This window comes from Plectropomus leopardus, chromosome 19 (genome assembly GCF_026936395.1).
Source record: "Plectropomus leopardus strain MGB_pleo_1.0 chromosome 19, ASM2693639v1, whole genome shotgun sequence".
In the NCBI taxonomy this organism is placed as follows: domain Eukaryota; kingdom Metazoa; phylum Chordata; class Actinopteri; order Perciformes; family Serranidae; genus Plectropomus; species Plectropomus leopardus.
Window position 1 is genome coordinate 22,213,209 of NC_142194.1, and position 21,235 is coordinate 22,234,443.

General features: G+C 41.5%; 1 protein-coding gene across 4 annotated transcripts in view; it reads left to right on the top strand.

The window, feature by feature from the left end:
• The first annotated feature begins 4,618 nt into the window (after positions 1 to 4,618).
• Positions 4,619 to 21,235, top strand: part of ep300a (EP300 lysine acetyltransferase a) — a 31,022-nt gene continuing 14,405 nt past the window's right edge. For 2 of the 4 annotated variants that reach the window (XM_042508361.2, XM_042508363.2), the window contains exons 1-17: positions 4,619 to 5,104; positions 7,716 to 8,389; positions 10,157 to 10,336; positions 10,605 to 10,935; positions 11,359 to 11,472; positions 12,705 to 12,938; positions 13,835 to 13,940; positions 14,063 to 14,188; positions 14,759 to 14,876; positions 15,180 to 15,321; positions 16,991 to 17,065; positions 17,297 to 17,382; positions 17,657 to 17,809; positions 18,797 to 19,303; positions 19,501 to 19,909; positions 20,072 to 20,190; positions 20,446 to 20,509. In XM_042508361.2, the coding sequence (XP_042364295.2) occupies positions 5,011 to 5,104; positions 7,716 to 8,389; positions 10,157 to 10,336; positions 10,605 to 10,935; positions 11,359 to 11,472; positions 12,705 to 12,938; positions 13,835 to 13,940; positions 14,063 to 14,188; positions 14,759 to 14,876; positions 15,180 to 15,321; positions 16,991 to 17,065; positions 17,297 to 17,382; positions 17,657 to 17,809; positions 18,797 to 19,303; positions 19,501 to 19,909; positions 20,072 to 20,190; positions 20,446 to 20,509 (3,532 nt within the window). In that variant the 5' untranslated portion in view covers positions 4,619 to 5,010. Of the gene's footprint in view, positions 5,105 to 7,715; positions 8,390 to 10,156; positions 10,337 to 10,604; positions 10,936 to 11,358; positions 11,479 to 12,704; positions 12,939 to 13,834; positions 13,941 to 14,062; positions 14,189 to 14,758; positions 14,877 to 15,179; positions 15,322 to 16,990; positions 17,066 to 17,296; positions 17,383 to 17,656; positions 17,810 to 18,796; positions 19,304 to 19,500; positions 19,910 to 20,071; positions 20,191 to 20,445; positions 20,510 to 21,235 lie in introns of all 4 variants that reach the window. The other 2 variants (XM_042508360.2, XM_042508362.2) reach the window with 2 other exon arrangements.

The window sequence follows — 21,235 nt, forward strand, 5'->3', positions numbered from 1 at the left end:
AAGGTCAGACAAATTTCCGACTTCTTTGACAGAAATAGGAGGGTAATACATCCATCTTTGGCTTAGTTTGTTGTCACTGCCATGTCTCAGTCTGAGCACTACCACAGTAGTGGGCTACAGTGATAAAGAAGCCCACGTGCACCATGATAAGTCTAATTATACATGATGACGTCACAAATTTCTGTTTTAGCACTCAAGTTTTTTGATTTGGGCGCCTTTCATGTTGACAAATATTTTTTTTTGATTGTGGTAGACCATAGGAATAACATGTATGAATGTAGAAAATGGGCATAGTTCCTCTTTGAGATTTTAAGACATGCCATCTCATTATCAAGTAATAAAAATGAGAGATACTGTGAGAAAAACTGGATGCTGTGTTTCATAATGTAATTTCCATTTTCCCAAATCTCAAAAGTAATCTATTCTATCATGACTCTTAATTCACACACTCCCGGCGTACTGTGTCACACCTTTTAAGCACAGACTGTTTAGCACTCATATCACACTTGCAAATGGGAGTAAATCACATTATTTGCATTTGTAGCGTATGTATTGTATACATACTGAATGTGTGTGTAGGTGTGTAATGTATGCATGCAGTTACCTGTTTGAGTTCATTGTTGTGGTAGCATACATTCTGAAGCTCACTTTGTCTTATTAGTTCTTGTTTGGTTTGAAAACAAAATTAGTAAGGTTTCTTTCAAATAAGAAATGTTCACTGAGACATTTTTGACAGGTCAAAGGAAAAACATACATGTAAATAATCAAATTAATGTTTTAGCTATATCAGTTTTAGCTATATCTGGTGTTGTGCACCCTGGCACACTGTCATGGCATTTTGGGACACTTGAATAGAACCTTTGTCAATGTTATTCATAACACTTGTGCTTTTCCTATAAGTCAAAATGTCTGGTATAATGAAAGCCCAGTCAGCAGGGGTGTTTCAATCGGATTTGAGGACATCGGGGGCTTTGTCTTGACCTATGTAAAGGGATCCCTGAACTTTTTTTTTTTATAAAGAAACTCTATTTCAAAGTTTTTTAAGACACCCTGGCACCCTTTTTTCCCTTTTAAAACATTTACTTTCCAGATAGAATATGAATTGTGATCTTAAAATATTAGTGGTTAGTAATTAGTATTGAGTAGAAACAGAATACTTTACAACTGCAATCATTAAAAATGTATTCATTGGAGTTTGAAAAAAATGTAAGTTTGAATGTTGAAAGTGGTGGATTGTAACTAAGTACATTATTCAAGTATAAGTATGAACTGAATGAAATGACAGATTATTAGAACTGGGGCTATAGAGAACCCCAGTAATGAGTCCTAAAACCAAGAAATACATGCATCTCAGCACCTCAGGTTCCCTCATCTCAATGTCAGTGGTTTTTTTTAAATGGGTTTTTTGTAAGAAGCCTTACATAATTTGTGTTTAACACTAGCATGTTTTGTCCCGCAACATTAAATACATCAGTAAATATCCCACTCTCAAACTGTGAAGCTTTGTCTTAAAAAAAAAATGTCTTAAAAAAAAAAAAAACGGTTGCAAACAAGTGGCTAAATGAGACTACAAAACGCCATCTCACTAATCATGATTTTACAGCCTCGTAGCAGTGGAAATGCAACTGTAGTGTGGTCTGTTTTAGCCCAGCAATAGCCTTTAACCCTTGGCAATCTAATTTAGGCTTAAAAAAATCCTGAGGTGGTGCTAATTTGTGAAGAATATATAGTTGAACAAAACGTTTAAGTATCATAAGCGTTTGTTTACCACAGTTCATTTTCTGCATTCATCCAAAATCCAATGGAAAAATCCCATAGGCGTTTTTGACAAGGGAACCAGGGTGACGCTAGCTTCCGTGTTGGTCTACAGAAAAACCTCTTCATTGGTGCACTCTATTTGTAAAACATTGAGGGCAGAAGCCTCTGATACAGGCCTAACAACGGCACTGCCAGTCAGGTTTTGATCCATAAATTACTGGAATATGTTGTAAGCAGACTTTAAAATTTTAAGTGCAGACGAAAACATTCCCACAGCTGATCTTAATTGAAAACAGTTATACTTTTATTTTGATACACTCTTCTTAAAGTGATACAGGAATGAGTTTTAAAACCTGTAAATGAGTTAGTATATTAGCATTCGTAGTTCCCTTGTCTCTAAGTCAATGTGTTTTTGTTTAAATGCCTGAAATAAGGCCTGTGGTTAATACAAGCTTAAGATACTAGCAAATTTTGTTCTATTACATAAAATATGTCAGTAAATACCCCAGTTATGAATTTTAAAGCTTGTATGTGTCTCGTGAGACAGTTGCTAACAAGTGGCTAAGTGAAACTACAAAACGTCATCATGCTGAATACGGATTTACAGCCTCTTTAAGTCATGTGACCGTAGTGTAGTTCATTTAAAGCCTAATGTTAAATTTTTACTTTTGGTGATTGCATTTATGTTTTCAAAATCCTAAAAGTTGTGTTGTGAAGATTATCTTGCTGAACAAAGGTGTAAGTACCATAAACATTCGTTTTACACAGAGGTTATTTTCTGCAATGATCCAAAATCCAATGGAAACATTTCATTGGCTTTTTGACAAGGAAACCAGAGTGACGCTAAATTCAGGGTCACCATACAGAAAAGTGTTATCCCTTGGGCACTTCACATCCAGACAGTAGTATGAGGCAGATAATCTGTGAAAAAAAATCTTCTCTGCTTCTACTTAGTGCTCCTAATGGCATTTACAAAAAACACAAAAAACAACCAATGAGAGGTGAGTCTCTTAGGCAGCTGTAAATCATGCCAATTATGGTGTGAAGTGTTGATCAACTTGAGTCAAGAGTAGATAAATTAATAAATCCCAGAAATATCCTAAAATCCTAAGAACATCCTGAAATCCAAATGTCCTAAAATGGTATAAATGTCCTGAAATCCTAGAAATGTCCCAAACTACTGGAAGCACCCTAAAATCCAAAAAATGTCCAGAAATCAGAGAAACATCCTTAAATCAGAGAAACATTCTAAAATCCTACATGCTAAAATCAATAAATGTCCAATTGGAGCAGCAACTGTACTTTTAGATAGAATAAATACTCAACAAGTGGCAGAATAAAAACTGATGTTTGTTTTTGGTGCAATAACAAGACAGATAAAATATTTTTGACTGAGAATGGCGATTGGAGTCAGAGTCAACAACAGGATAGACTGAGAAAATTGCATTCTTCACTGCTGTATATTTTGCAAATGTTTGCATTAATTCACCATTTTGCCTATGAGAAAGAAGACAAATTAAATTTAGGCAGAAAGGCAAATGCCAATTATAGATGAATACAAGTCTTTCCAGAGTTTGTAGATCCTTTTTGGTCTGCTGCTCTTTTTAAAAGGTACAAAACTGATTAGCAATTAGATTACTTGCATAGCTCTGTGAATACTTTATCCTCCATTGCAGCTTGACATTTTTCTCAGCTTTACATATTTTTTACATTGCTATTTGCATTGCCTCTTTCTCACCAACTTCCACCTGCAGCATCACTTCACAAGCAAACAATCCTTTTCTGCCAGACATTATCTCCACACTGCTGAAAAAGAGGTTGAAATGACAGATGGAATGATGTTTCTTCACATACAAACGTCCTAAAATCCTATAGAAATGTCCTAAAATCCTATAAACATCCTAAAACCATCCTAAAATCCTAGAAACGTGCTAAAATTCCTGAATCATTCAAAAGTCCTAGAAACGTAGAAACGTGCTAAAATCCTTGAATTGTCCAAAAGTCCTAGATACGTGCTAAAATCCTAAAATATGATAAAATCCTAGAAACTTACTAAAATCCTTGAAATGTCCTGAAATCCTATAAACATCCTAAAATCGAGAACAGTCCTAAAAATGTACTCACATCCTAGAAATATCCTAAAATCCTGGAAACATGCTAAAATACAGAAACATCCTTAAATCCTAGAAATGTCCTGAAATCCTAGAAATATCATAAAATCCCAGAGATAACCTGAAACCCAAACATCTTAAAATCCTTACATCCTAAAATACTAGAATTTCCCGAAGTTCTAAAATCCTAGAAACATCCTAACATCAGAGAATTGTCCTAAAATCCTATAAACGTGCTAAAATCGTAGAAAATAGAGCAGCAACTGATCTTTTACAGTTGGACTAAATACTCCAGAAGTGACATCATAAACACTGACACATTTAGGCAGACGAGACTGGGTATTTAATTTAGCAAATGACAGTTATGAGGAAGTCTTACCAGAGTTTGTGGATTCTGTTTGGTCTTCTGCACTTAAAGTTGCTCTTTTTAAAATGTGCAGAACTGATTAGCAATGACATATTTTGCATTTAATTGTTGAAAATACTACTCTTTGCAACTAAACCTCTATAAAAAACAGATGCAAGATCAGATTTGTGCATCGATGAATTTCAAAATAAATAACTTGTTTTCTTTTACATGCATAGCCCTGCAAATACTTTATCCACCATTGCCGCTACATATTTGTCAGCTTTATTTTTTTAATTATTATTTGCATCCCCTCATCCTTACCCGCTGCCACCCGCAGCACCACCATCACTTCGCAGGCAAACAAGCCTTTTCTGCCCGACATTATCTCCATCCAGACTCCGCTGGAAAGGAGGTTGAAATGACGGATGCAACCATGGGAGAGAGACCCGGGGACAGTTTATTTACATCCGAAGAGGCTGTGTAAGTTTAGAGGGAAGCCGCTGCGTGTGCCTCCCTCTTTACTTTCACCGACCCCCTCCTCCTCCGCTGGCAGAAATTTATAAAGAACAAAAAATCCGACGAGGGAGGGAGGGGGGTTGATATACGCCGAGGCTGAAATCGAGAGGCGAACCCAGGGAAAGAGGAGTAATTTGTACACGGGACTTTCCCCCTCTTAGTCCCCCCAAAGGAGGGGGAAAAGTCGCAGTATTGGAAACGAAAAGGAATGAGCTTCTAAGGGCGTGAAAACGTCTGCAATTGTGGATACTTTATATATTTTTATTTCGAAAAAATATGGCCGAGAACGTTCTGGACTCTGGCCCGCCTTCAGCCAAGAGGCCTAAACTCTCCTCTCCGGCACTTTCCGCCTCCGCCAGCGATGGAAACGGTGAGTATTGTTAAATGATATAATTTCTTGCTTCATTATTCGTTAAGTTTGTTATTTTTCGGCCGCTTGGGTCCACTTAAAGGAGGCGGAGGACGCGGGATTACTCTTCTGTTTTTGTCGTAGCTTGCTAACGTTAGCTAGCTAGTAGTGAGTGTGTGTCGGACGCGAAGCGGAGCTCCCCCAGCTAGCTCGCATGCTAACAGCCATTTTAGCCGGAGGTAGCTCTGTTAGCTCCGCGGCTAACGCTAGCTAACCGAATGCGGCTCTTCAACGGAAGGTCCCGTGTCTAATGGCTACTTCAGCCGGGCTCATGATAAGCTCAAGACAACTTACGATAAAGTTTATGCTGTCTTACACGTGTGCCAAATTGTCAGTCAGCTACAATCACCCCCAGTTCTGTTATTTGAGTTTTCAAGCGTCTAAAGCAATCTGTTGTTGCCCCATCATAACTCGGACCCTTTCCCAACAAGCTGCCGTTGATGGTGTTGGTGAAAGCAGAGGTTGCCGATGGTAGTGGGAGAGACAAATTTAGGCCCGACTGATTGTTAAGCTCAAATTGCTATTGTTGGTGTGTTTTTTTTCTCTGTGGATGTCGTGTGACAGCAGCTGAGAGCAAAACTGTGGAGCATGGACGGCGCCATGTCCTGCCACTGCGATATAAGTCAAGTTAGCAAGCAAATTTTGCTCCAAACACGAAGTAATCAGTCAGATTTCGTCACTTTACCAGTCTTTTTTTTTTTACCACCAACAGCTGCATCTGTGGCTGCTAAGATTGGCCGTGGCAGACTGTGGAAAAGGACTCCGTTAAATCATCCGCACACGTTCACGTTACCTTGCATACTATATTTTGAGGATCAATGCAGTGCTGTCAAAAAGGGATGCAGTCGATTCCACTCATATTTATTGTCTTGCAATACAGAGTGTTTATGTTTCAGTTGAGATATAAAAGCATATGACAAATTGGAAAGATTGATATGAAAAATTGGTGTAAATTGTTGCATGCTTTTACCCTCATAAGGTAGTGCAAGGGTTGCAGCGGTATACAGGTTTTAAGGTATGAGAATTGACGGTTAGCATAGCGTGCACATTTGCTTGTTTACAGTATTGAAATAAAATGCAACACCTTGGAGAATCACACCGTTATTTTAGTTATTTTAGAAAATTATACTGTACACATACATACGTTTCAGTTGCAATAATAAATACTGTTCAACTAGATGAACATCTACTTATTTAATTAATTGAGGAGTCATTGCATCTGGCAATAATGATAACATTAACTCTGTATTATTGTAATACAGGGACACTGCAATATGTTAGGAGATGGTAATTTTACCTTGAAATCTCATACCATTTCAGCCCTAACATGTGCTGCTGATAACTGATTTGTTAATTTTCAGATTCAGTTCCATTAAATTAGGGCTGCAGCTGTAGATTACTATTTTTGTAGATCAATCATTTTGACTGTCAAAATTCATTAAAATTTGGGCTGCTCCTTGAAAGTTGCTTTAAGTCAAAAAGTCGTTGTTTTTGGTTGTTTGTTTTTTTAGTGCGGTGTTCTTCTGGGGACATTTTGGTCCCCAGATTTTGCTGCAGAATAAGTACTCTTGACTTTGATGCTACTCTGGAATAGGGAGCTGCAAACTTGCATGCAAAGGCATGGAGAGGAAGAGAGAAGACATTCTGTTTAGAAGTGATGGATTACCAACTCACAGAAACCTAATATGATACGATGATACAATGTCTGGCTTTTGTTTGATATCTAGTGTCGACAAAATGCTGTTGCACATTTACATCCCGTCGTTAGCACAGTTAGCTTTTTTCTATATGAAGTGAATGCTGCTGTCACACTAAATGTCCCACTGCGCCCCGTTCAGAATTTTAACTTTGTATGGAAACTAAAACGAATCGTCAAATATTCATATTGAACAGCCAAATCCAATTTGAGTAGTATAATTCTGACTCTGGTACAGCCCTAATTAAGATGTAAAAATGGCCATCACATCTGATAATTAGGTCTAAATTACATGCTGTACTTTGAGAAATTTGGGGATGCTCTTTGGTATTGATGTCCATCATGAAGATAAAGAAAGATATAACATCATGCCTTTTGCCTGATGTGTGTTGTTGAACTTAGTAGATTCAGACTGACACGTGTCTCTACCGACTTGGCCCCATTTTGTAGCATTACTTTTATGAAATGGTCCATTTGTCACCTTGTCTGTACAAACCTGTCTTTGCAACATGTTGAATCACTTTACTGGTCAGGGATTCTTTATGCAAGAAGGCCATGTGGGTGTGTGTGTTTACATATGTATTTGTGCACACAGCTTCACACACCCAATTTCTTCTGAATCTCACCTGGAGTTTGGTGCACAGTTTCTTGATGGCATACTAGTGATTTCTGATGGGAGAAAATTGTCCAAACAGCTTTTATCACTTTTAATGTCAAGCATGCAATTGCATTTTCACTCAGTCATGCTGAAAAATGACGGATTATACCAGCTTAACATGGCTGTGGCCCTTTTTGTCTTCCTCTCACCTTTCACTGTTTTCTCTCCCATCTCATTAACTTCCCCCTCCTTAACTTTACATTTCTTTTCCATTTTAGATTTTGGCTCACTGTTTGACTTGGAGCATGATCTCCCAGACGAGCTCATCAGCTCTAATGAACCAGGCCTGGTCAATGGTGGGGATCTCAGCCAGTTGCACACCACTCTGGGAGGAGGACCTGCAGGGCTGGTTCCTGGCGGAGGCAGTGGAGGGGCAGGAGGGATGGGACTTGGACTTGGTCCTGGTGGAGGACAGGATGCGGTGGCCAAGCACAAGCAGCTGTCCGAGCTTTTGCGTTCAGGTGCACCCACCTCGACCCAACAAGGACACCAAGGAGCCATGGGCAGCCCAGGAGGCCCCACTGCCATGGGGCAACACTTAGCGAACATGAAGGCATCCCCTGGCCAGGGGCCTCCGCAGATGATGGGCCAGGGGCAGCAGCAGCACCTCTCCCCTCAGCAGCAAGCCAACATGATGCAGCAGCAACAGAACGCTGCAGCTGGAATGATGGGTGGCATGAACAGGGCCATGATGGGAGCACAGCAGAAAGGCAATAATGGACAACAGCAGCCAGGCATGATTGGAAGCCAGGTGATGAATGGCTCCCCCAGGATGGGCTTTGGGAATCAGGGCATGGGTGGCAACAGCAACCTGTTGGCTGAGACCCTACAGCAGCAGGGAGCTGCAGGCCAGGCTGGAATGAGAGGCCAGCAGCCTGGAGCCATGAACAAGGTAGGGACTATTTCAGTTATTGTTATTTTTCCATGTAGGTGGTGTATCATCACATATGTGAACTGTTTCATTCTCCTTTTTTAATGGAATCTATATGAAAAAGGAGGTTGTATTGGATGAAAACTAAAAAATCCTGTATTTTTTTATCTCACGTCATCTTCTAGTTAATGCTAAAAAACCATTACTGCTTACCAAAACCTTACTTTTGAAATGGAAACGAGGACGAATTTAGGCAAGCTTGGGTACATAATTGTTGAAGGCATCTTCCTTTTAGGTACCTTTTATTTAATAATTTAATATGGTAACAGATAATTTTGCGCATGATTGATTGTGCATGTGAAAAACCAGGTCACATATTATATCAAGCTTTAGGATTTCCCACTTCTACTTTTTTGCAGCCCTGTTATCCCCCAGAAAGAGACCTTATTTTTTAACACAACCACAAGGTAGTGCTCTGCATCCATGAACGTATCTATGTGTTTAGCAGCCATGAGTGACGCACAGCACGCTTATGCTTGGTGTAGAAGTGGCAGAAAACGGCCCCGCTCGTGTGATTGACAGTCCCACAGGAGTGACAGTAAAAGTGTTGCAGTGGCAGCTGCAGCCGCCGCTGCTGCTGAATGAATGTGGTAGAGATGTTTGATGTAGCGATGTAGAGATCAAAAGCAGTGAGAGGGTTTCCAGGTTAGTTATAAGAAGCAGTAAAGGAAAAAAGCAGCGGCAGCGGACCCTCTGAAAGCTGTTGAAGGAATGAGGAGAAGGGGAAAGAGCCAGGGATACTGATGGGGATTAGATGGGTGTTTTGAAAAGAAAAGTTCAGATGATTCCCTCAATGTGCAGGGAGAAGAGAGGAAATATTCATGTGAAATTGCCATTACACTCTCTGATGTTACTTCTGTTGTTAAGTTTTGGTCTGCAGAGGTTTAAAGGATTTTTTTAATGTTAAGCTAGTAATGAGCAGTAGAAAGTCAGAGTGATAAAAGCATGTTGTTTTGGAGACGAAAACTCAGGTTTTGATGGAGTTCATCAATCTCAAACTTATCGGTTCAGTTTGATGTCAATAAGCCTCTGGAGACAACAGCCAGTATTTCGGGAGAGCTGGTTTTACAAGCGGATTTTAGGGCCAAGACTTCCTCTTTGTGCACCACTTATTTTAGCTAATCTTTATAAACAGATGGCTGAATATAAATATATATACATTTTAAAAAGGCTTTTATAAAGCTAATTTGTTGTCAAATGATTGCTGATAGGTTCTAAAATTGAGTTTAGGCCAATTTGTTCTTCCTCTCCACTAGAGCCCTTCCAATATATCAGAGTTGGCTTATTTGTTGTCCAGTATGCACAATAGAAAAAGTGTATTTTTAACTGAACATATTGCAGAAACTGTATTCTCCACACTGACTGTTGACCAATTATGTTTGAGTCGCAGGTAAATACGACTCAGACTGCAAATGGACCTCAACACAGACCACTTAACATACCAAAATCTAGTCCTTTTGCATATTTGCAGATATTTGTTTGTAAAGTTTAGGAGTTCATGATGTTAGGAAATATCTACAGGTCGTGCTCATTTAACAGCTCAGATTTGAGATCTTGGGGAAACACTGGGAGATTATATGCACACTGTAATAACAAAAAAACTTGCTACTACGTAGATCTTTTTTGTCTTGCATTGCCTGATCTCCAACTTCACTCTCTTTTAAGCTTCATCTCTCTCCATCATTCCTTTTAACTCTTTCTCTCCTCTTTTTTCTTATTTACTTCTAGATGGGGATGATGGGGAACCCAGGGGGCCCTTTTGGAGGTCCCTATGCAGGGCAGGGGAATCAAGGTCTGGGAGGCGCAGGGCTGGGCCCTCAGCTCCAGAACAAAGGTCCCATGGCCAACAGCCTGGCCCAGTTCAATGTGGACAAGAAAAACCAGCCCATGCAAGGAATGGCCGCCATGGTAGGGAATTAATACACTGAAACATGTTTGTGCGTCAGATGCTAGTATAAGTTTTTTAAGTTGGCAGATTTAACGCAAAATCATTACTTTATCTCTCACCTGTCTTCCCATTGCACCACCTTGCAACTTCTGATTCCTCCCATTTTATGCTGGTCTTCCTCTCGCCTCCCTGTTACCCTCCAATGTATCTCTTCCTATTTCTTATTTGATTACTACTTTTGTCTCATCCGCACCACCCTTGCCTTTTCCCTCCTATTTCACTTCCCAGGGCTCCCAGCAGTCACAAACAGGTGTGGGTGGTCCCTCTGGTGCACCTGTGGGAGGAGCCCCAGGGATGGTACCCAATGCTCAGGCAGGTCTGGTGGGTCCCGGTGCCCAGGTTTCTGCAGCATCTGCTGCTGCTGGAGCGCCACCCACAGCCGACCCCGAGAAGCGCAAGCTGATCCAGCAGCAACTGGTGCTCCTGCTTCATGCACACAAGTGCCAGCGGCGGGAGCAGGCCAATGGTGAGGTTCGGCAGTGCAACCTGCCCCACTGCCGCACCATGAAGAACGTCCTCAACCACATGACTCACTGCCAGGCTGGCAAGTCCTGTCAGGGTGAGTTGAGGAGATGCTGCATGCTTCTTTACTCATTGTTTGACAGGCAGGCTTGTTACAGAGACAATTTTGTCTGTGTTCACCTACTCTGATTTTGCTTGTACAGCTATCTATTGTAGTCTATAAACATAAGGAAGCTTCACCATTTGATATACTCCTTGGTTATAATCAACATAGTCAGTGTAGTTTATTCTGATACGACACTGATTATTTTAATATACTGCCGATAGAGTACCTCTGTCTTGGGCAGATGTCACCGTGCATGCTCAGATATGAGGTTTTGGTCATCTATCTTTCTTTCTGTCTGTCTCTATTTTTATTTTACATGACCTCACTTTGTTGTATTGTCCTGTCCCTTTGCCCTCCTCACACACCTCTGTGTTTCCCAACTCTCCTGTCTTTCTGGCCTTTTTTCACCCTCAGTTGCTCACTGTGCATCATCGAGGCAGATCATCTCCCATTGGAAGAACTGTACGCGACATGACTGTCCTGTCTGCCTGCCGCTGAAGAATGCCGGGGACAAGAGGAACCCGCAGTGTGAGTGTCTGTATCTGACCAAACAACATTATACATTCCTTTTAATGATATTATCATATTGTGTTATTCATATGTCATCATAAATTTTACTGATGTTGTGACGTGATTTTGCACATATATTTACTAGGGCTTTCCCGATCATGTTTTTTCGCCCTGATCCGAGTCATTTAATATTGAGTATCTGCCGATACGATACCTATTTTCCTAGAAAAGACAGCTGCGCAGGGCACACTTTAAATAGCCTTTTTTAAAGTTACTAAAATTGATACAATGTATAGCCTGTGTTTGCCAATATGAATATATTAATAACCCTTTCATGCATTAGGGAAAAAAACCTGCATCAAAACTGTTCCTTTTTTATTTATTACCCTACTAAGTAAAGTATACAATTACAAACCCCTCTTTGATCTCTTCGGCCTTGATGCTGTCTTGAGGGAATTTTCGTGCCATATAGGGGGAGCCCTTTGCAGCAGCCCGGGTTTGATTCCTACCTGCGGCCCTTTGCTACATGTCATTCCCCAATGCAGCTCCACATTGTCTGTCTGTCTCTCCTCCTTGAGCAGGCAGGGCGGAGAAACACCACGCGCTATTGTTGAAAGCAAATCGGGAGGTTCTTACACTGAATTGAAATAAAACAAGCACTTGTTACTTTGGTAATTAACAGTCTCATACTGTGTTTTTGTTAACGTTGTGTGGTGTTTGGCGGCAGGCGGGGCTCAGCCTTTGCCCTTATATACACATATGAGCTCAGCAGAGTTGAGAGACACGGGTCGGACGAGCTTGTTGGAGTTGTTGACGAAGGCCGCACTCCATGTTGCTTTGCATGAAAGAAGAAACACCTGTGTGATAGCTGACATAAAACAGGATCGGAAAAGGATCGGGTCAGGCTCTATATAGCTTAATGTAGCTGATCCTGGTCAAAATGGCTTGATATTGTCCCGATACTGATCTTTGAGATCAGTTTGGGACATCCCTTATATTGACATAAAAAGATAATGCTATGAATGTTATGATGCTGATAAAGCCTACTGTCAGTCTGTGCTTGATTGAAACCTGCAACCTTGGCATTAATAGTGAGTGAAACACAATCTATAGTGAACTAAATGATAATATGGTGATGAGGTTTGCATGAATAATTAGTCAAGTCAGGTTTTTCTTATGCTTAGTTCTTTACATTCTGTGGTTCAGATCAGATGTATTATTAACACTCTCCTTCTCTTATGTCCTCACAGCTCTTCTTGGTGCAGCTGCTGCAGGTCTGGGCAGTTCTCTTGGGGCAGTACCTGGTGGTCAACCAAGTGCACCTAACCTCAACCCACCGAGTCAGATTGACCCCAGCTCGATAGAAAGAGCCTACGCAGCCCTGGGCCTTACTTACCAGGGCAACCAGATCCAGGCTCCGACCGCCCAGCCCAATATGCCCAACCAAGGCTTGCAGGCTGGCATGAGGCCTTTGAACCCAATGGGTGAGTTAGGTTGCATGTTCATTTTCAGTACTCTCCAGAACGATAGACCTTTCCCTGTTTCTGATAGCAATGAAAGTTAAGCATTTTTAAGAGCCAATACAAGAATTTCAGAAAGGAATTTTTAAATGAAGAGAGAATTGTATAAAAGTTAGATGCTTCAAGTGGCATCAGTAGTCATATGTTGTCAGAAAGAACTCTGTAAAGTGCCAAGAGTGTCTTTCAAAGGGATCCACGTAAAATACTAGGGGAGCCTCTTGGATGCTGTGTGTTTTTGACATTACAAGGTACATGTCCAAGCCCAAGGTTTTTAACTGTGGCGCTTTTTACACAGAGATTTCGCTATAGGGCTGCTACGAAGGTCTTTCTTTGCGCTGCCTTTGTATTTTTTCACAGAACTAAACAATGGCAACATCATGCCACTCCAGAGTCCGATTTTTATACAGCATGCCGGCATTGCAGAATCAAAAAAGGCATGACGTTTAACACAACAGCGTCTGCCTCTGGTGTGACATATAGAATATACGTCAGTGGTGCTTTACAAACACTAACAATCATTTACCATCCCTCTTATTTTGTGGCTGATCTTGTCCTCTGTTCAGAGGGTTAGGAGCTACTGGACCTCATTGTTTTCCCAATTTGCGGACTTTTTCGGCTGTTGTTCTTCTCTGAGTTAGCCCCTTACTGCTACTAGCTGCTTTTTTTTTAAATCACACGCCATGGGTCGCATGCATAGCACACCATCAAATTGTCACACCTGTACTGCCTGCTGTTCCTTTCATACAGCCATTGATCCAGGGCTAAACTGAAGAGGTAGTGTAAAAGGGGCTTGTGTTATTATTAATGGGGGAACATAAGTAATTCAAACTTAAAAAATTTCTTGTCCCTTTCACGTATAGGTGCAAATCCTATGGGAGTCAACGGAGGTGTGGGAGCTTCTCCTCAGAGCCAACAATCCAGCCTGCTGCAGGACACTATGATGCACCTCAATGTGAACAGCCAAGGGTGAGAAAGAATACAAACATGCCGATGACTAGAAGCACCTATCGTGTCGTCATCAAACCAGGGCAGACATATCTATGTTTTTTAGATGTTAATTATTGACATTATGCCCTCCTCTCTTCCAGTCTGATGAATGATGCCAGTGGGGTCGGCTCCATGCCCACAGCAGGCCCTCCCTCTGCCTCAGGCATGAGGAAAAGCTGGCATGAGGACATCACACAGGACCTACGAAACCACTTGGTACACAAACTGTAAGTGTCAAAGAGGAACTCTATGCTACTTTTTAAAAATATATATATATTTTATTTAATCATATTCTCAATGGCATGTTAACACAAGTCATTTTCAAACAATATGCAACAAACATGTGAGTGTAGAAAGTTGAGTTTGATAGGTGGCCCCAGATTGTGCCTCTCAACAACCGCTTGTAACGTAAGCAAGCCTTCATAAGCATTGGTGGTGAGATGATGTGGTACACGGTTGAGAAATATATTCCTCTGCAGTGGCAAGAAACACAGCTGGCGATAATTGTACTATATTCTAAACTTGACAAGATTTTAATTGCTGACAAACTGCAAAGTTGACCACAATAAACACCAGTGCTACCAGTGTGCAGTGGCACTTTCCCAAATACACATGCTAACTAAAAAGGTAATCTCATTTGTAGAAAAGTCGCAAACCCCACTATAACACAGTTAGCCGCACAGAAATTCTCTCAGTTTAGCAATACTGAGAAAGGAGTGAACAATATTTTTTTGTTCACTTCTGTCCCCATTTCCTCTTCTTTATGTTTTTTCTTCTGTTTGTTCTCTCACCCACAGAGTCCAGGCCATCTTCCCAACTCCAGATCCTGCCGCTCTCAAGGACCGCCGAATGGAGAACCTGGTGGCCTACGCCAGAAAGGTTGAGGGAGACATGTATGAGTCAGCCAACAGTAGAGTAAGTTGGTCTCTCCTTTATCTCAGTGGGTTACTCAGAAAAGAAGATGTTGTTGGGCGCAGGTGAAAACGTAGCGGGTATGAGCTTGACTGGTGAATCACTCAGTGTTGACTGCAATAGATGAAGCCCTTACTGTGTGCTATAGTAACTTGTCTTCTTCTTAGTTGTAAGACGTCATCAAAAACGTTAACTTTAGTTCTATTTTAACATTAGATCTTTAAAGAGTTTTTTCCTGTTCTTTCATGGCTGAGAAGTTTACACCCTTGTCACATTTTTCTGATTTCATTCCTTTCTTTTTGACAGGCTGAGTACTATCACCTGCTAGCAGAGAAGATCTATAAGATCCAGAAGGAGCTGGAGGAGAAGAGGAGGACCAGGCTCCAGAAACAGGGTCTGGGCCTCGGGCCTGCCGGCATGGGACAGCCCCCTACTGGACTACCACCAAGTAAGTTGTTATGCAGCATGTTGTAGACCTGGATGTGCTGTTTTTATGCAGGACTGCATTCATGTGAATGATAATTTAATCCAGTGGAATATGACATTGGGACATTTTGTGTGTCTCACCTCTTATGTTAAGATATAAGTAACCAGTGTGTAGGATTTAGTCTAGTGGTGAGAATTGCAGATTGCAACCAGCTGAAACTTCTCCAGGCTAAAATTCCCTTAGTGGTCATTGTTCATGAGGCTGTTGGAGAGGTCTGCTCTCTAGAATAAATGGACCTGGTGACTTAAATTGGAAAAAATGAATAAAGCTATTTCATGTTACAAATCTTGGATTATAGCAGGCGGGCTGCTTGCCCAACACCTGTAAATGTGTGCTCACCTTTTTCCTCTGATAACTTAAGATTCAGACATTCAGGAGGTTTTTATTGTGAGCCCAATTTTTTCCAGAAATCTCTTCCTCTCTAAAGCAGACGTGTTGAGCTAACCTGGTTAAAACACTGAATGAAGCAGTTTCATGTTAAAATTATCAGTGTTTTTCCGATGCTGCTAGTAGCGGAAATTCGCCAACTATGACGGCCAATGTGAAAAATGCAAATTTCCCTATTTGGACTTAGTGTTTGGTTTGTCCAATCTGGGCTACAGTAGAAACATGGTGATACAACATGGCGATCTCCATAGAAGAAGACTCGCTCCCTCTGTAGATACAAGCAGCTCATTCTAAATAACGAAAACAAGATTCTTATTTTCAGGTGACTATACACTTAAGCAAACTTCCTATATTCCGTTTTTCTGCCAATATATCCCCCTAAATCCTACACACTGGATCTTTTAAAATTAAGTCATGATGTGTGACTACAGAGTTTTCACTGCAAGATTATTTGCAATATCTCGATCTCTTCTTTTTGCTTCATTTTGCAGAATTTAAGGGCTCAATTAAGTCCGTTGGCAAGTTGCAAGTTAGGTTGTTTACTGGACAAATGGTGCAATCCTGACACTATTTTTTGAAAGTGGCAGAATGGACTTGCCCGTAGCTTGTTTACTAGACAGTTTTGATAACTCATCATTCAACCCGGTTGGAAAATGTTATAGCTGAGAGAGGGCGATAATGTGAATCCCAATTTTCCAGTTACTTTTGCCATGCAGTGCACTTTGTTGAGGGTTTTTTCATTTATTTTTGTCAGGCTTGGTCCTCGGAAGAGCCTGTGTCAGTTGATTTCCGGTTTCACACTCGTTATAAATTAATGTCCCACATATGTTTTGAAAGAGCCTCAAACTGAATTTCCAGATGGAAAGTTTGCATTTCCTAGGATAGCGAAGAAATGACCCGCCTTACTCCGCCTTACTCTGCTTTTGAGTTACTTACACAGACATTCTTACCGTAACCCATCCAGCCACCAAAGACAACGAGTACTGGGCAATCATAGAAAGAGCATTTCTTTGCTATACTTCAAAACACGAATTGACTTCCTGATGTCTCTGTTCAGGTATTTGTTAACTCATAGGTCCAAATGATCTTTTCTTACCAGACAAACTGAGGAAAAAAAGATGAAACATTTCAGAGTTTGTACAAACCTCTCCACACATGCTTGGTTAAGCATTTCCACCTGTCCCTCTCTCCTGTGAACAGACGACAGCTTAATTCTCTCAATCTCCTGTCTCTGTTTTTTCAGACGGTCCTCTCCCTGACCCATCAATGGTGCGACCAGCCGGACCAAATCAGATGGTCAACAGAATGCAAGGCCCAGGTACAGAACCACAGGGAACCTAGATGAATTATTTCAAATCATCAGTTCATGGCAGGACCAACATTTGTTGTATCAGAATGTTGATCTAAGTAAAGAGACTTAATCTTGTTTTACACAACAACCTAGAAACCACAGTGCTGCACATAGAATTATTTTAGAACAAAATACAATATGTAGTTTCCACAGGAAATGTTATATGTCGTATAACAGTCTCTGTGTTTTTTTTTCCAGGTATCAATCAGTTCAATCAGATGGGGATGCAGTCCATGGGCCAGAGGTCTACGCCTCCTCTTCCCATAGGAGCATCTGGCAACCAGGTCAGTACTGAACACACACCATGCATCACATTGTTTTGTTTCTAATGTAACCGTAAACACAATTGAGAATTCACGCAAGTGTACGGTGTTATTTTCTGTTTTGGCTACCAGAGCGTATTGTTTGAAAGTTTACTCAGCTTAGAAATTTGCATGTCAAAATACAGATTACACAGTGTGAAAAATTGTTACAATCTAGTTTAAAAATTAATGTAATGGTTCAGCAGTACAAATTGCGCATTTTTAATCCCTGCCCACGCCTTTTGATCACCTCCAGTTGGGGATGGTTGGACCCAGGATGGGGCAGCCTAATGTCAACCAGCTGCAGAACCAGTATCTGTCCCAGGGGCAGTTTCCTGGCTCAGGACCAGGAGTTGGAGCAGCTCAGCCTGGGATGGCCCAACAGGGAGCACAGGCAGGCATGGCACAGGTGAGGGGACCATAAATTATTGTTCAGATATTTATTAAAAAGGGATGAGGGGCAGTGTTCACTGTGTCTTTACTAAGGACAGAGGTTGATCCCGAAGCACAAAATTAATTTTGTCTTAAAGGTGCACTATGCAGAAATAAAAACCAACCCCAGATTCACTCGTGTTCACTATATTTGCCTTGTTCCGGCACAATGTCTGCCATTTTTGTCGGCTGTCCTTTGATTAATGCTGCTTCTGGCACCTGGTTGCTACCTTTTTCTGAAGTTCCATTCCATTTAACCAAAAATACCAAGGAACATTGTTTTGCAAAAGTTTAAAAGCCTTTCATAAATGGGCCTACCATCTATGTGTTTCAATTTACAGTCTTCATCAAGGCATGCACTGGCCTTTATACTTCTGTTGTTTGGTTATGATTAATTTACAGAACAAATAACTTTTTTGGTAATTAATTGTCCTTTGATCCAAAGAGCACCTGTTTTTGAAACCTACATAGGTGAAGTAGCACACCTCAGCCAACCTATTTTTTATCATGCAAAATATGTTGTATTACTAATTTAAAATCTGGTGCTGCGCTGCCTGAATGTTGAAAGGATCTTCGGTTTTCTTTCCCCCTTAAAGGGGCATAACCATGATATTTTATGAAGTACCCAGATCTGCTGGTCTTGTTTATTGGCATATGCAGCCAGTTGGCGGCAGGAATGTCTTACTTGCGAATAAAGATGGCAAGTGCTAGCAGTTTGCTTGTCCACAAATACCTGGAAAGTACCTGTTTAATAATGCATGTGTGGCTGTAATGCTACACAATCTGACCCATTTTAAATCACTTAAATAAGGTCATGGAATTGAGGCAAAATATTATGGAAAGGTTTTGAAAATTCATAAGTAAAGGTATTAGTGGTGATGTATACCTTTTAATTGACCATCTTCCTGTGCACCCTTATCTTTCTGTGACCCCTCTTTTCACCCTCATCCTCTTCTGTCCTCAGACGCAGATGGGCACTCCCCCCTCTCTTCCAGTTGCGAGTCCTCTAGCACAGCCAGGTTCAGCCGGTGGTCCCACTGGCGTCTCCACAGTGGGGCCCATTGGTCCTCAAAGTGTGGGCGGCGGAGGTCCCAACTCAGCTGTTGGAGCCCCCGCTCCCTCAATGACTCCAACAAACACAAACCAGCAACCCAACTCCATCCCCCATTTGGCAGCCATGCGCGGCTCGCCCTCACCCGCTCACAGCCGATCCCCCGCTCACAGCCGATCGCCGACTCCTCACCAAACGCCCCCCAGACTAGCCGGATCCCAGACCCCACAGCCACACACCCCTAACGCGCCACAGCTGGGTCCACCTTCAGCTCCACAGCAGAACCAGCTTGGTCAGGGCCCCGGCTCCAACAAGCCCCTCCAGCAGCAGCACATGGGGCCGGCTGGTTCGACCACTCCATCTCACCCTGGATTGGCCTCCAGCTCGACGCCGCATGGTGCTCAGCTGCCACGCACTCCGGTCAGTGTGGTTTAGATTTTTACGTACTTATTCCACATAATCTTTTGATCCTGTACCAATAACTCATGTCCGAAAGATTACGTTTATTTGCTGCTTCCCTGTGTGCTGCTTGATCTTCATCACAAGGCCGCATTGGCTTTCATGCATCACTTTGTCATAACCACTATTTCCATGCATGTCTCTGCGTCTCTCTGCAGTTGTCCCAAAAGGGTTCATTTGCTGCGGACAGTCAAGCCCTGACTCCAGCCTCTGTCAGCAGCCTGGACACTTCCTCCCAGCAGCCACAGTCGAACGCCTCCGCCACCAACCTCGACCCCAAGATGGAGGTCAAGCAGCAGGATGAGGAGGAGGAGAGCGACACCGGCAGCTGCTCCAAAGGAGGGAAGCTCAGCAACCTCAAAACGGAAGAGAAGCCTGTGAAATTAGAGCTGAAAAAGGAGGAGTGTTCTGGAGAGGGAGGTAAAGGTGTTCCAATGGACACGTCTGCTTCAACGCCGACGGGGGGCGTCAAGACGGAAGACAGAAAGCCGGAGGTAAAGAAGGAGGTGAAAGAGGAAGAGGAGACGTCGGAGGCAGCTACACCACAGGCCCCAGTGAAAAAGAAGAGTAAGGCGAACACAAGTCTTGACTTAATAATTTCTTATATATATATATATAAAAGAACTGACCTAAAGTGGGTATTTTTATGAATTGTTTGTCATGGCATCAGTGAAAAATGAAAATTTTCTCTTTCATCTTATTCTCCATTCTGATCTCTTTTTTTTCCAGTCTTCAAGCCGGAGGAGCTTCGTCAGGCTCTGATGCCCACACTCGAATCTCTCTACAGACAAGATCCAGAGTCTCTGCCCTTCAGAATGCCTGTAGACCCACAACTGCTGTGCATACCTGTATGTATCCCTGCTGTATTTGTTTTTGTTTTTGTTAATTGAAACTTTCATTATCTTTTCCGTCTTTAGTTTAATTCCCTCCCTGTATGAGAATTTGTGCAGAAATCCATCCTCTCTTGACTGCTGTTGCTTTTGGTTTATTTACCAGGATGTGGTTTCCATATGTCTTGCCTTACATGTGTGTATGATTTACTTACAAAACTGGGACAAAAGTTTTTGTCTACTTAATTTAAACACGTACATTGTGTTCTGCAGGACTACTTTGATATTGTGAAGAGCCCAATGGACTTGTCTACCATCAAGCGGAAGCTAGATACAGGTTGGTACATGCTGTTAAAGGCTCACTCATGCTCAATGTTAAATTCAGAGACAGACGGAGCCTTCTGTCCATGCTCTGCGTTAATTTTTGTCCGTATTTGTGCACGTTGCTGCTGCGTTTTCTGAAAGTTTATGGATATAACGAAACAAAGCAGTACGACTGGAGATCACTGGGGCAGTGTAGCGCAGTTTGAGCCTGACAACACAGAAATGTAAATAATGGCAGCAGAGAACTGTAATATAGTGAAAAGAATTCTTCATTCACAATGTTGCGATGTATTTAACCTTTTGACACCCGAGCGAATTCGCTTTACGTCTGTCAAAACATGGTGAGAAGGCAGTGAGCAATGAAAAAAGAAATGACCCCAAAATTAGCAAGAAATTAGTAAAAAGTACAAGAAAATTACCTGAAAATAGCTGCCAAAATTATGATATTCTGTAACGTAACTTAAAATATGTAATTATGATAATCAGAAATAAAGTTTTTCCCTAGCTTTTATCTTTTTCCCTAGACATTTTTCTGCAAGTTTTAAAAAATGATAATTTTCTTAATTTACTATTTCTCACAATTTGTTGAACAATTCTTATGAAGTTGCTCGTTACCTGTTTTCCCATGTTTTTGGAAAAACAAAAAAAAACCACACCCATGTGCTTCTTGTTTAAACATTTGAATATTGTTTATTGTTTATTATAAGAATCCCCATTAGCTGACGCCTAGGCGACAAGC